We start from the raw sequence: 16,491 nt of genomic DNA on the forward strand, positions 1-16,491 counted from the left end.
TGTTTACAGCAACACTGGTATCAATGGTGTCACAAGTCGAACTTTCTACTGGTTTTGATGGAAAGAGACAATTTATCAGGGAAACAGAAGCTTGTTTTCTTCAGACTGTAATAATCTCCGGGGTGATTCTGCCCTCTAGTGGCTGCATTCATTACTGCACCAACTTATTTGTTATGGAGAATATGTTTGTGTGCGTGTGTGTGTGTGTGTGTGTGTGTGTAGTGCGTGTGCGTGTGCGTGTGCGTGTGCGTGTGCGTGCGTGTGCGTGTGTGTGTGTGTGTGTGTGTGTGTGTACGTGTGTGCGTGCGTGCGTGTGTGTAGTGTGGTCTTAGTGTGTGTGTGTGTGTGTGTGTGTGTGTGTGTGTGTGTGTGCGTGCGTGCGTGCGTGCGTGTGTGTGTGTGTGATACATTGATTCTTTCCTGTTGCTTCCTGTTGCTGTAAAAACTATTATAGTGTATATATGTATTATTAATTCATCTCATAATTGAATAGATTATTTTAAGTCAAGACGTTCACACTAAGGCCAGTGGTGGAAAAAGTACTCACATTTTTTGGTTAAGTAAAAGTATCAATACTGCAATTTAGAAGTACTCTGTTACAAAAGTCCGGAATTCTACTTGGTTAAAGGAACAAAAGTATTGGTATCAAAATATGTCAGAATATCCCATATTTTTTGCAAGGTTTCAAAAGTATAAAATCATGTATAAAAATATTTTGAAAATATCAAGCTATATATCTGTAAAATGTATAGGGCTGAAGTGGTTAGTGTATGTTTTTTAATAATGATCGAAATCTACAAAGTAACAAGTAACTCAAGTTTTCATATAATTGTAATTTTGAATGGAGTAAAAGTGCAATATTTTCCTCTGGGATGTAGTGGAGTAGAAGTAAAAGTCTTGAAAATTGTAAATACTGAATAAAGTAAAAAAAAAAAAACTCAAAACTGTATTTATAAGTACAGTACTCGAGTACATGTACTTAGTTACTTTACACCACTGACTGTGTATAGAAAATAATTTGTACAATAATGATAGGCTAAACAGCACCTACACAAAGCTTTATTTTGCTAAGAAGAAATCATCCATAAGGGAGTTGTTTGTGCTAAAACACATGTAATAAGTGGTGTCCAGGTGTGGGAACGTAAACCTCTATCTAGACTTTTTCTTAGTACATCGTTTGACCTAAAACTACTGCCATAGAGTTGGAAGCACTAAACTTTCTTGATTCTAGAATATCATTGTATGTCGTAATGTTATCATTTCTCTTCAGTGGAGAAAGGAACAGGGAGCCCGAACATTGGCCTGAAAAACAGGGGGAAAACGGAAAAATCAGGAGACCACAAAGGGAGACTAATGTAATTTTCCCATTGCTTTTGTACATAGTGTTTTGTATTTATTGATATTGTGTAAATTTGTTTTGCCATGTCGATTAATTGAATACATAGGATCACAATGGAGACAAGTCCCCAGGACTTTTTTTGTGATATCCTTTTAGCCTTAATGTCTTACTGTACCGCGTACTGTTTACATGTCTGACTAATAAAGTATTAAATCAATCAATAGGTCTGTCAGACTGTTTCACTGCTACAGAGTCCAATGTTACTGAGCTTTAAGCTTCCCCAGCAGACACTAGACACTGTGCATGGTGGTCTGAGGCTCATGATGAAGTTAAAATAATATGTTTTAATTCAATACATCATGTGACTCTCTCTCTTCTCTGTGTACAGTATATGACCTCCACATGTGTTTCTGTGTTCCTGTGTGTGTTCCAATTCAACTACAGTCAGTATTAACCGCATGAACCCTAGCGTCCTTATTCTGGGCACACAGCATAATAGGTCGAGAGTCAACAGAAATAGATGATTATTTGGCAAAAATAGCCCACTATGTCGTGAGCTTGTAGATCAGCTATTTTTTGACCTACAGCAGAACCAAGCAGGGTTTAAGTGGTTAAAAAGTATATCTCTTCCAAAGTACAAACAAGGTAAAGACAAAGCAGTTAAAAAAAAACACACACAAGAACCAACTATATATTTTCTGTAACAGAACATTGGCTTTTACTCTGAACAAGATAACACTCTGTCTCCAAACATGGCTCTGTAAGAAACCTCTGACTTCTATGACTTAGAAAACACATGGAAACAGGGCATGAAAAGTTATTCAAATATTATATTATAATTATTATTATAAATACAACATCATTTTGAGATTTAAGGAAGATTAAAATTACATTTTGGATTTTTTGTAAATATATTTAAAAAAAAACAATATAAATACATACATCCAAATGAAAAGTAAAAGTTTAAATAGGTGTTTTTATGTTGTATATTTTATTTTTGAATTCATACCAAATAATTTGTCATTGTCTTTTCTTGCTTTATATTTTATAGTTGTTTATACTCTGATGTGTTTATCAAAAAAAGGTTTAAATAGGGCTGAAGTGGGTATTGTATGTTTCGTAATAATAATCTAAATCTACAAAGTAACTAACGTTTTCAAATAATTGTAGTGGAGTAAAAGTACAATATTTGTCTCCGAGGTGTAGTGGAGTAGAAGTAAAAGTATTGAACATTGTAAATACTCAAGTAAAGTAAAGAATTATTTTATAAATCCTATAAAACCAAACTAAACCAGCTCCATTTTGTTGTGATCACGTGATCTTTGGCTGTGGTCTTCATCATCATCATGATACACAGGCTGCGGAACAGCGCCATCTAGCGTAAACCATTGAAAACACCACACACTTGTCAACTCGTCATTGGCAATGTGGACCTCAAATGATGAGTGTACTCTTCAGTTGGCCATTGAGTTAATATTGACTTGCACATGGTTTGGCTCTGGTTGGCTAACCATGCTCAGCTTAACCGTGCTCAGCCAAACCCATACGATAGGAGGGCTTAATGACAATGATAATGTATATTAAATGATTGGTTTTAGGCCCTGCGGTGGTAACCTGGAAACCAGACGAATCTGCCGGTGCAAAAACAAAAAAAAAAATAGCCCTCAACAGATTTGGTCTGGCCCTGCTCGGTTGTGATTGGATTTCTCTGCCCCCAAAGTTGCTGGGCACCAATCAGGGCCCAGTACGCGAATGTAGGGTAGGTTTATCACCAGAGGCATTTTTTTTTAATCGGCCCCTTGGAAATGCAGGTTCCACATAGAGATTCCAGACTAATATCTATGCAGTGATATTACTCTGGCCATGCCAGGCTACAGCGGTGGGAAAGCACTCTGAGAGTCAACACAAAATACATGTGTGAATATGTACCACCAGTGACTCCAGGTAACAACACCGATGATGTGTCCAAGTGCATCTGTTGATGTTTTATTGACTGAAAACTCTGGGAGTGGGGGTACCACTACCGGTGACAACCAGGAACAGACTGGGTGACGACCACGAAGAGTGTGGTGACATCTGGAGAGACAGAGGACGGCCGGAGAGACGGCGACCCGGATGGAGAGGGTTGGCAGCCCAAACCACGTCTTCCGCGAGGAGGAACATTTTGCTAAAGGCTGCGGTTAAACCTGCAGGGAGGGTTTAACCATTCAAGGCAGAGTGAGACGTGGGAGGAGCTAGGCCTGGAGCCAAAACACAGTGCCTAGAGCCTCCAGCTGCAACATCTAAACCAACCTGGCCTGGCATCGGCCGGACTGATGGCGTGGATTCACTATTCCACTCACACATGCCATGTGTGAGTGGATCTGCGTTGTCGGTCTGACTAGTGCCAGGCTAACCCTAACCCCTAATGAGCACTGTCTCTAACTACCCCTCTAAGAGACAGTAGGGGCAGTAACATGCCACTTGGACACAGACCGGGTCTGATCAGCCTCGGTCGGGTCGCCTGGAGGAGGGTGCCTGTTGCAAGACCCGAAACACCCAGTGACTCCAGGTAACAACACTGATGATGTGTCCAAGTGCATCAGTTGATGTTTTATTGACTAGTAGTCTATATCTAGATTTATAAATATATCTGTGTATTATACAGATATATTTATGATGTATAGCAATAACCAACAGACACTCATGTCTTCTTATCTATATATTTAAATCAGGATACAAACAGCTGAAGTAAAAAATATTAACTTTTGACTTCTTAAAATTAATTAAATGGTACTTTTGACTTGAGTGCAGACCTGCATTGGATGCACTTGTCCACAAGTCTGGACACAATGTTACGTGGCGGGAGAGAGCAAAAGCAAGTGTGTGTGTGGTCACTCACAGCCTGCCTCAGTGCGGTTGTCCTCCAGGGTGAAGATGGGAGGCATGCAGACATCAGTCCTCCAGGGGGCAGCAGAGCTCAGGGAGGAATGCATGTGGCACTGTGGGGACATGATGTGACTGGACATCTGCCACACACACACACACACACACACACACACACACACACACACACACACACACACACACACACACACACACACACACACACACACACACACACACACACACACACACACACACACACACACACACACACACACTTAACGGTGGCCTGGTTGCCTGGGACAAGTAAAAAAAAACTGTTTATATAGTCAGACACAAGTCCAAAGTCCCAGCACATCGTTCGTGGAATCAAAATGTATAAAAAGATCTTTAAAAAATAACCGATATAGAAGCTTGTAGATCTGCCAATTTCAATTGGCTGAAATGTATGGGCTGAAGTGGTTAATGTATGTTTTGTAACAATAATCTTTATTCTTTATTCGGATCCCCATTAGCTTCCGCTGCAGCGGTTGCTAGTCTTCCTGGGGTCCACATAAAACATCACAACATAAAACAACATACAATATACATACAAACAACAACTGACACTCGTCAGTCCAAATCTAAGCTACATTAAAATGCCAATGATAATTAGACACTACAGGAACATTGGTTAAACATCATGTACAAAAACATATTTATCATCATAATAGTGTGATCTCTCTCATTAATATCTGTTTAATAGATTTTTTGAATACATATTTGCTCTTGATTTGTCTAATATTTGCGGATAATGAGTTGCATTGTTGGGTGGCTCTATAAATACTGTTTTTTTTAAGTACTTCTGACTTTGGTTTTGGAAGTTCCAAATACCCTGAGCTTACCTGTCTTGTTTGATATCTATGTTTTAGACCTGCATTAAATAATTGATCTCTGAAGAAATCTGGCTTCCCCTCAATAATTGCATTTCTTAGCTTCTACAGTTAACCATGCCAAACTGTGGTGCATCCTTGTAACATTAGTTTTAAAAGAGCAATACAGTGCTAATCTTGCAGCTCTATTTTGTGCTAGCTGGAGTTTTCTTATATCCATTTTAGCAGCAGAGGACCACACAACCATACAGTACTCCAAATGTGAAAGGACTCCGACTAATGCCTGTGTTACCTCCTTTCTAATTATTGGTGTAATATAGGGAAAAGAAAACATCTGCGTGTGTAACTGCAATACCCTGCCCCATTTTCACAACAATACTATCAATATGATCTGACCATGTCAAGCGCTCATCAATTGTGACACCAAGTAACTTTATTATTAACTTGCTGTATTGGGGTCCCCGCAATAGATAAACTCAGTTGGGAGTCCCTAGCCAGCATATTTCTAGTGCCCAATACAATACACTTTGTCTTGGACACATTCAAGATCTTTTTTTTTTTCTTTTACCCAATTTGAAAATGTAATTTAAATTTAATATTGTTAAATGAATTTAATTCATTTAACAATACTTTATTTAGTATATTGCTCGTTGTTGCAGCGCTAAACATGGTAGAATCATCCGCATACATCACCATATCTGCTTGATCCAAAACATAAGGCATATCAAAAATTCAAAATATCATATATTAATCATAATCAAAATCTACAAAGTAACTAAAGTTTTCAAATAATTGTAGTGGAGTAAAAGTACAATATTTGCCTCTGAGATGCAGTGGAGTAGAAGTAAAGGTACTGCAAATTGGAAATACAGTAAAGTAAAACATAGCCCTGGTCCAGAACGTCAGTGAGTTCTCTAACGCTCTGTCAGGCGCTCGGCTCTGCTTATATACAAGGAATTCCACTGTCCTGCGAGGCTCCAACTGTAGTAAAAATAAACAAGACCACTTCGTTACTCACCAAAACAAAGACTGTTTTGTGTTGTTGAAAGTCTATTCTCCAGGGTGGGAAGCCTCTCAGCACCCAATCTTCTCTTTATAATACACTTTTTGGGCAGAAAATTAAATATGTCCGCGAGACGGAAATTGTATTTACTCCACTGCGCCCCCTACAGATCTGATCAATATAAATTACCATTGACCAGATCTGTCGCTGACCAGATCTGTCGCTACGGACAATTTCCGTCTCGCAGACATATTTTATTTTCTGCCCAAAAAGTGTATTATAAAGAGAAGGTGGGGTGCTGAGAGGCTTCCCACCTCCGAGAACAGACTTTCAACAACACAAAACAGCCTTTGTTTTGGTGAGTAACGAAGTGGTCTTGTTTATTTTTACTACAGTAGGAGCCCTTGCAGGGAAGTGGAATCCTTTGTCTATGAGCAGAGCCCAGCGCCTGGCAGAGCGTTAGAGAACTCACTGACGCTCTGGACCAGGGCTATGTAAAACAATACCTCAAAATTGTACTTAAGTACAGTACTTGAGTACATGTACTTAGTTACTTTACCTTTGGACGCTCTGTGTGAACACAGCAGGACTTAATGGTCAAACTGTTTGTGTAACTTTGTCTTGGTGATTAGATAGTGTTATTATCTCCCTTTAGTCTCCACCAGTAGTAACTACACAGTACCTGATGATAGTGACGGAAAAGGCCGAAGAGAACAGATCTACAAATCAACAATCAGTGCGTCGCAAAACACTTTTGTTTGTAGATCTACCATAAGGGACACAACCATAGAGGTATAATATAAGGGACACAACCAAATCCGAGTTCCCACACGGACATATTATGGGAGTGCATAGCTCTGTGCACTCCATTAATATGTCCGTGTGGGAACGCGGATGGGATTTGTAGTTCTGCACACAGAACAAGTCTGATGTTTTTCCTTTTTTATCCTAGTTTGTCTTGACTTGAAAAGAAAATCTATTACATTATGAGATGAATTAATAATACATATATAATATCGTTTACAGCAACACCGGTATCAATGGTATCACAAGTCGGTGATGGAAAGAGACAATTTATCAGGGAAACAGAAGATTGTTTTCATCATAGACTGTAATAATCTCCTGGGTGATTCTGCCCTCTCGTGGCTGCATTCATTACTGCACCAAGTTATAGTTATTTGTTATGGAGAATGTTTTTGTTAGTTTGTTGTTGTTGGGGGGGGGGAGGGGGTTCTTTTAACACATTCATGATTAAAAAATATATACATTTTAGTAGTAATGCATGGTTTCACTCCATCTGCTGCAGGCGTTTCATTCTCTTTTTATTGTACAGCTGAGAAATGTGTTGATCTTCAGAACGCCGTGTGGGGGTGCTCCTTCCATTCCGACATCTCACCACTCCGACTAGTGGCTTCCGCGTGCGGTTATGGTTAGGGTTAGGGTTAGGTATAGGGTTCGTCAACGTCGGAAAGGCGACATGTCGGAAAGGAGAAATGCACCCCGCTGTGTGACCCATTTCAACAAGTGAATGAATGTCCAAGACAGAACCTTGGGTTCAGGACGGGCCTGACTCAGTAGCTTGAGCTGGTGCTGCGTCCTGCCTTGTTCATCATTTGTAAGACATTGACAATGACTGTGACCAGTGATGGAAGATGTTTTACTTAATAAGTAAAAGTATCAACACCGCAATGCAGATATGCTCTGTTACTCAGTAGAAGTATTCAAAATGTACTTGAGTAAAAGTACAAAAGAATCGGCACTAAAAAATAAAAAGTAAAAGTACTTATTGTGCAGAATGTCCCCATTTCACAAGTTCAAAATGTATAAAAAAATATTTTTGAAAATAGCAGATGTACAAGCTCACAATGTGTCGCATAGGGAGGTGGTTAGATATAAGCTAATAATCAAAATCTACAAAGTAACTAGTAACTACAGTTTTCATAAATTGTAGTCGAGTAAAAGTACAATATTGTCCTCTCAGATGTTGTGGAGTAGAAGTAAAAGTATTGAAAATTGTAAATACTTTATAAAGTAAAAAAAAAAAGTACCCCAAAATTGTACATAAGTATGGTACTTGAGTACATGTACTTAGTTACTTTACACCTCTGACTGTGACAGGCAAACACCAGAAGGTGTTCATATAGAAAACAATTTGTACAATAATGATGGGCTAAACAGCACCTACATGGAGCTTTATTTAGCTAAGAACCTTTGCTAAAAAGAAAGTTGTTTATGAATAAACACATGTAGTAAGTAGTGTCCAGGTGTGGGAATGAAAACAGTACATACAATACAGTCAGTCAAAGTCTGACATTTGGCACATTTGTTTTAATTATATATATTTGGAGTTAGATCAGATATAACAGAGGAAGATAGCAGTTGTTTCTGGAAGTCTTAGAATAACTCTAACATACAGCATTTTCATAATTGTCTATCACAAAATGTCAATTCTCTTGACCCCTACTCAAAAATAATACATTGTTATGGTTATATAACATGAACTATCAAACGATTATATGATTAAGTAAAAGCACTAAGCAGTCATAGCATGTGGATGCTTAAAGAATGTCCATGACAAAACAAATATAATAATTTGATTCAATATTGGATGATTCAGACAGTTTTATATATGAATAGATTACTATTTATATTATCATAACATGAAGCAGGTCAGGCCCTATAGACTGATGAGTCATATGAGTTAGATAACATATGAGTTAGATTTAGATATTTAGGGAATTATTTCTTATTTTTTTGGGCTGGAACATCCATCAGTCATACTGGCATACAGTAGGTCCCATTCCTCTTTTCCTTGAACCTACTGAAAGCCAGAAAGCCATAAGACATCATGTGGCCGTTAGACTCAAATGGTGGATTAGGATTCTATGCGCCTCTTTTTTCGGTTATTTGTTTCAATGCATGGACATTTTCTTTCCCTCTTATTGAGACATAATTCATTTTTATCAAAAGTGCCAGAGAAAGCCTGGCATACCCTGCTGTTATTAATGCATATTGCCCCTCCACCTCTCCTCATCTGACTCATTTCTCTATTCAGATCAGCAATACAGGTCCAGGCATTATTTTGGTCAATATCAGTCACACACCACTTTGAATGATCTACAGTGTCTGGAAAGGACTGAGAACCAGGTAGCTTAACAACTTTAACATTTTTTACCCATATTTGAGCAGCCGTGTTATTACATGGCAAGGGTTCGCGCATCTTGCCCCAGGTCTTGACATACAGTGTCCGTTTCAGGGAGTTCACAAGTAGACCAGAGTAAAGATCTGTAATGCATGGGGGAAAATGAAACACATTGTTTTTAATAGAAACCCTAAATTGTTGTGATGCAAAAGTTTAAATCTGAGGTTAGTGAAATGTGTTTCTTTCTATTGTTGCTTCAGTCACATTAGTGTGAAACATTTGAATAGGGTTTTCACAGTAGCACTATTGAAAGATTGCTGTGTATACAGTGGTGTGTTCTACCGTGTTACGCAGCTGTATACATACTGTAGTTTACAGTGCATAATTTTTTGGGGGAAAGTGTATACAGTGTACTAACCATTTCATCCATTGAAAACGCGCTAGTGTATACCCACAACCATGCGCATGTCGTGCAGGGAATGATTATCGTATACTGTACCTCTGGGGAAAAAAAACTAGAACACACCACTGTGTGTATATAATTATCAACATAACACAACCTAACCCTTATGGATTCATCCAGTACACTTTTTCATATGGATAAGACCTGATACACATCCTGACATGTAAGAATATAAACACTTACCATCACCATATCTTGTGTATTTTGCAACACTTAAGAACTTAATGTTATTGCGTGAAGTTAGAGTCTGTTCTTGGTGCCAGGGTTCACTCTTAGGGTAGCAGCCTCTCTGTGTAACACACTGAAGGTCAGGAGGAAAGCCCACAGGAATATGGAAGTCGTAACAATAGGGATGGATGTACTTGAGCTGGGAACCTTGAAAATGCAAAAAGAAGCATAGTTTACGTAAATTGTAACTTAACTTGCTTTGACCAGGTCACATTGAAATTGTGCCATAAAATTCAGGTGCTGCAGACTAATTCTCAATCAATCAACTAAAACTATGTACCTATATTAGTATTTTACTTAATTTTACTTAATTCATAATGATAAGAGTCCCACTACTAACTAGCCAATTACAATGATCCTGATTCCTGGCCCTCCTGCTTATGTGGTGTACCGGAATTAACAGCATGCAAATTCACTGGTGAAAGTAATGTTAGATTAATACCACAATATAATGTATAAATGTGACAACATAACCCTGAACCCCCAAATTAAGAGTCTTATTCAACCCAGTTCGAGTTGTCTTATCTCAGTCTTTATCCCCTTTTACAGAGTTTGGATCACGGATGATACACACATGTATTCCTGTCACTGCTGACCCCTACTGGTTGGTCTTAGGGATGGTATTGTGCACATCTCTGATACATGTGACATCGCCTGCTGCTTCTTGTTAATTTAGGACAGAGAGGATGTAACACATGCAAAGGAGCATAGTTCCACACCACACCTCTCCTGAATTGGTGGTGCCCTGACCAACCTGAAGGAGTCACTAGTACAATGACAGTAAATTCACTGTAATGGTAGGTACACCTACTACAGTATCTAATTCAATTCACTGTATATGTGTACAGTAGGTAGACTTACCTATCTTTTCAAATTCTGCGTATGAGTAGGTCATGCAGATGAACGTTTGAGCATTTTGGGTTCCGGAATCTGGCCAGAAATTGTTTTTATTTGGCGGCACACCTGGAAACCTTGGTGTGCTATGTGAAAGCCAAACTCCAGTTCTTTTTTTGTCCAACATCACAATCCCTTAATGAAGAAAAACAAAACAAGAAAATATGTAAAGAAGGAATTGCAAATAATACATTAACTTCCCAACTACATTGTAATACACCTGTCTTAACACATTTTGAATTACAATTTGATGTTATGTATTCTTTCCTAATAAATCTATTAAAGTGCCAAAATTGCATTAATGGTCAGTTTGCAAGTCAATATGCACAGGATAAAGTACTGTTCGCCAAATTGAATTCAATATTCTGTCACTGCATTGCCTATTTCTCACCTCAAATGTTTTCAAAATAATTGGCCGGAGACTATGTTTTCACCCCTGTGCATCCGTCCGTGTGTGTGCAGATATTTCTCCAAACCACACGCAATTCGGTACACATGATCTCTGTAGTCATGTGATCAAGACAGGTCATATTACATCCTGACATCCTGGCTAAGATTGGCTTACAAACTTTACTTGAAAAATATATCTTGATCTCAATGGGATTTTTTATCTGTATAACTCACAGTAGGCCAAGTAAGAACCGGCATCATGGTGGTGCTACTGTACAACAGAACACTTAACGTTTTGGCCAATAACCTTTTAACTGTAGCTTATAAATAATCTAGTTCTTTAGTGTACAGTTTAGCTGTAAAATGACTGGTTCACATGGCTGCCATGTTAGATATGGCCAGTGCTTGACATCAGTACTCCATGACCTTCAGTAGCTCCCATGCAGTCAAATAAGAATATATTTTAATTACTACTGACCTCCCATACAAGGCCCCCCAACAACCTAGCTCCCTCCTACCTTAGTTTTATTAAAATTATTCTTCTGCCCCATACTACATAAATGCATCATCACATTTTCTTACTCCAATTGGCCAAAGGAGGGCACTATAGCACTAGATTCAAAATGCAAACTTTGAACAGACATACATCATGCCCCGTTTGGCCTACAACCATGAAACTTGCTTACACATGTACTTTGACATTATAATAATACTAATTATTATTTAAAAAAAGCCACTTTGAGTAGTTTGGAACAACGCACAAAACCAAACACAATCTATGGACCATTAAAAAACCCAGTGGAAGAGAAGTTTGTATGTGAAAAGAAATGAAGCCTTCATGGGCCAATGAATAATTCAGAGGGCGTGGTTTCATAAAAATGTGAATACTCACTTACAGAGCAATCAATCTTTATACACATACATTACAGACATCTAGATGAAGTACAACAATTGGCAAAGTTCTGTATTGATGACTGAATTTTTAACACTAGTTTGCAATCTGCCATTAAATTCAAAATAATTAGATAGCCTTGCCTGTTTCCAATGCTCATCTATTAATTGCATGGGTTTCTTTCTCTCAAATTCAGTCTATTCTGTTTCTATGGCTTATTGGCCATATTGCATTTTGAATATTGCATATGACATATTGCATGTTGCTTGACCCCCGTTATTGCTGCTTGCCAGCTATATATTTTATTTATTTGCCTTATTAAACAGGTTTTGTTTTGTGTAAAGCTTGATCAGCATCTACAGTATAATATAGATATATGTATAAGTCTGATGTATTACTAAATCAATCAATCACATTACTGATTTTTTTTTTACCCACCTTTACTATGGCCAAATGATGTGGAGACAAAGGCCGTTGGTGGTTGATCACTGTAGAGGATGTATCCAAAGCCCTCAGTCTATGACAACACAACACAACAATGATCATTATCCTGTAGACATTGTTTGTGGTATGATAAAGAGATTTTATACACTCGCCTTTTTGATGACGTAGTCAAAAAGAGGCTTCAGTGTGTTAGCCAGGATGCCAGAATCACTGTTGATTGGCATCGTGCCAACCACCCACCCATTGGATTCCTGATCCATGTACAGGTACTGCAAACCACCTCCTATTTGTTGGGGCAACTTGTATAATATATACCTAATGATTCAGACAAATACAGTATATCCATGTCATTAGTTTGGAAAGAAGTCCATCAGCACTATTCATGTCAGGAAGTTGTTTGTTGTTTTTTGGGGCCCATGAAAATATACTGTATGACATAATATGTTTGACCCCCATGTAGCCTTAGACCCATTAATCATTATAACAAGTCACTGCTTTATGACATTGATGAATGTAGAGACAGAACTTAAAATGTATACCCACCAGTCCACTTCCTTATTTTCATCATTTCTGCATGTAACAGCAGGTTGAGAATCACACCAGTGAAACAGCAGGCCTACAACGGCCAAGACAAACTGCCACATACTGTAAACAGTTCTCCGTTCTCTGAAAAAGTCATATATCAAATTACATTTTAAGAACAAATTGGCAACTGGATTTTATGTAAAACATTTTTATCATTGTGGGTCTGTCTGTCTGTCTGTCTGTCTGTCTGTCTGTCTCTTTGTGTAGCTAAAATCACAAACTGCTGGACCGATCGGCATCAAACCTTTCATGCATGCAGATAGCTGACAAGTAAATGTGATCATTTAATGTTTGCTGTTGTTGGCTCTGAGATAACCAAAAATACTTGCATCGGCTTCCAAAATGTGTTTATTTGTTAGGATCCCCATTAGCTGTGCCCTAAAGCACAACTAGTCTTCCTGGGGTCCAGGTAGTTAATAATGTGTGGTCAGTAAGGTTGTCAATGAGTAATTTAAATTCTAAACTATACTAGAATAAAACAACAACAAAAATAATATTGTTGTATATTGTTCCTGAAGAAACAGTGCTGTGTTGGTAGCCTGTATGTTGGTAGTGTAGACATGGGTCAGTTCAAATAGTCATGATGCAAAAAGTATAAATATCTCAGATAATTACATCTTAGCATTCACCAGATTTGTGTGAACATTTGTATGTATAGAATATATCTGTAGTCTAAACAGTTGTGGCCATAGTGAATTTACGGAAATGTGAAATTTAAAATTTTTATGATTTTATGATTCCATTCAAAATAGGCTTATTTTGGAGATTACAAGTTAAACATCTAAAAAAGTACAACAAATATAGAAAATAGAAATGGTAGCGCGTATGTCCTAAGCAGGCCGAACGTTGGAACAAAATGTTAAAAGTATGAAGGACTAGGTGCCTAAAAACAGGATAATAATAAATAAGTAATTAATAGTGTGGATACAATTGGTAGCACTTCATAATAACAACCCGTTATTACCATTTATGAGCATGTATAAGCAGTGTGTAGACAATTAACAAACTGTTAACATTTGTAAATGATTATTTTATCATTTATAACTATGGTTAAAAAACATTTATAAGCTATTAGTAAGTCGTAAATTATTCATTCATTTGTATACATTTGTAAATTATCATTAAATGATTTGTAACTAAAGTTATATCATATGTATAAGCTATTATAAATGAACCAGACAAACACTTTATATAAATTAGTAAATAATTATGAAATCATGTATAATAACATTGTAGAATATTTGAGAATGATTTAAACATTATTTAAAGCACATTATTTCTACTTGATTTTTTTCATCATTAAATAATGCTATTTAATTTGGAAATGTGGATTTAAAAAAAGAAAGTGGTATACATTGAGTGTATTCATGGTCTATTGATGATTTCTTAAACATGTATTAAGACATGATACATCATGTGTCTTTGTTGTAAGGCATTAACAAACCATTTATAAGCTAGTGTTACATATTTTGTAAATGTACAAATTAAACATAAAAAAATATCTGCAGATCATTCTTTACACATGATCAATTTAACTTGTAGATAATTGGTGAAATTCATCTGATCACACAATAACGTCTGCAAATTATTTATATTTATATATTATTTTTATATTGTTTACGAATGTCTTATAAACACACAATAACATCTGCTCATGTAAGTGCAGGTACTGTAAGTAAAAAGTCCACATTTAACACATGATTTATCATGTCTTAATACATGTTTACAAATATTTGATAACCATGGTTATACATAATTTAAGGATCATTTACGAATGTAAACAATTTGTTCATGATTAGTTCATTGTCTACAAGCTGCAATGCAAATATCACCACATCAATTCGTTAAAATCAACATACAGTAAATTATACTGTATTAAAATCCTGCAACAATCAAAATAGTTTGAAAAACTGGAGAAGAAATTAATTGCGTTTACATGGACCCTAATATGAGGGAGGGGGGGGGGGGATAAACCTTTTGATATTCAGAGCAACGTGAAAATATCAGCAGGTAAATACTCATTCTCATCGTTTCTCTCTGGTTGATTGGTTTCTGGTTGGAAATCTGACATAAAAAAAAGCAAGCAGAATCATTTTGTGCCAAATGTGAAAAGTAATATTCAGATTCAATGCTTTGAGGCACATAAACGAGGATACTTTATTTAGCGTCCATGTAAAGAGTTAAGTACTGAATGAAGAAATATTGTCTATGTTAACGCAGATTGACTGTTCTCCAGGTTTTAGGATACATACTGGCCATTTGGCCAAATATTTCATATATGTTTAAGTTGCATCTTAAAGGAGAATTTTGGACAAAGTTTTTCTTACCTTTTCTATGATGTTATGATATCTTAGGGTGAATGGTACAGTAGAAAAATGTCATAACTCCATCCCGGGTCCGACACAGCTTAAAACGTGCGCGGATAGGCCTTGCGTTAGATCGCATATTTCAATAGCTTTTTTAAAATTATTATTATTTTTTAGATCTGACGTTCATAGTGACAGAACACTGTCAAAAAAAACAAAACAGAAGTCTCGCTAGACGAGATTGAAATCTCAAGATTTCAATCTCGTCTAGCAAGACTTCTGTTTTGTTTTTTGTTTGTTTTTTGGTTGCGTAGTGTTCTGTCACTATGAACGTCAGATCTCACAAAAAAAAAGCAAAAAAAAGCAATTAAAATATGCGATGTAACGCAAGGCCTATCCGCGCACGTTTTAAGCTGTGGTGGACCAGGGATCGAGTTATGAAATGTTTCTACTGTACCATTCATCCTAAGATATCATAACGTCATAGAAAAGGTTAGTCCAAAATTCTCCTTTAATACAGAAACCAGTTTTATGAACATTCTTTTCATAAATCGAATGAAATTCAAAATGATCAAATATCTCACTTACTTTCTTTCAGTGAACTACTGGATGTGTTGTTCTCAGCTTCCACCACCACCAATAGTTGTAATATGCCATGGTTTGTTTTGTACTCACTGTTCAAGTGATCGACATCCTCCTTGAGAGGCGTGATCTCACAAGCAACTCTGGTAACACCCACTTGTAACTCGATCATGAGCCATTTATCTTAGATAAGACCTTATAATAATGGTGATATTATATGCTTATGGACATCACTCACTCTGAAGAAGTTAGATTTTTTTTGTGGGGAGGGGGTAGGGAGTTTGTATAGGTATTGGTAATCGTGTTAATTTAATACAAATGTCATGTCATTTAAAATATATATGTGTAAGACAATGGATTAGTGGAGTGTATGAGTTGTGGTCAGACAATGAAACAATTCAAGTCAACAGTATGCGAGGGACCACAGTGAAAAATACTGCAGGAAAAGATAATAAAATCTGACATCTGTTGAGAAGGAGCTGTTTG

At 37.1% G+C, this 16,491-nt stretch overlaps 3 protein-coding genes across 4 annotated transcripts in view; all 3 read right to left on the minus strand.

The window, feature by feature from the left end:
- LOC308077747 (receptor-interacting serine/threonine-protein kinase 3-like) overlaps positions 1–16,491 on the minus strand; it is a 156,814-nt gene that overhangs the window by 50,141 nt on the left and 90,182 nt on the right. The window lies entirely within an intron of this gene.
- The window catches only part of LOC308078247 (uncharacterized protein), a gene marked incomplete at its 3' end in the record, with an annotated part of 91,595 nt that overhangs the window by 47,521 nt on the left and 27,583 nt on the right, over positions 1–16,491 (minus strand). The window lies entirely within an intron of this gene.
- LOC308077883 (deoxyribonuclease-2-alpha-like) lies at positions 8,388–16,069 on the minus strand. Of its 2 annotated transcripts, none has more exons than XM_080418861.1 (7): positions 16,012–16,069; positions 13,076–13,198; positions 12,685–12,847; positions 12,527–12,605; positions 10,774–10,941; positions 9,868–10,059; positions 8,388–9,364 (listed from the first exon to the last, which is right to left on the minus strand). In XM_080418861.1, the coding sequence occupies exons 2-7, from the start codon at positions 13,174–13,176 to the stop codon at positions 8,955–8,957; spliced, it is 1,113 nt and encodes a 370-aa protein (XP_080274987.1). In that variant the 5' UTR covers positions 13,177–13,198; positions 16,012–16,069; the 3' UTR covers positions 8,388–8,954. The 2 variants fall into 2 exon arrangements, with proteins under 2 accessions (XP_080274987.1, XP_080274986.1); XM_080418860.1 differs by lacking the exon at positions 16,012–16,069 and adding an exon at positions 15,136–15,476.

Source organism: Gymnoscopelus braueri (genome assembly GCF_963280865.1).
Source record: "Gymnoscopelus braueri genome assembly, chromosome: 22".
NCBI lineage: Eukaryota > Metazoa > Chordata > Actinopteri > Myctophiformes > Myctophidae > Gymnoscopelus > Gymnoscopelus braueri.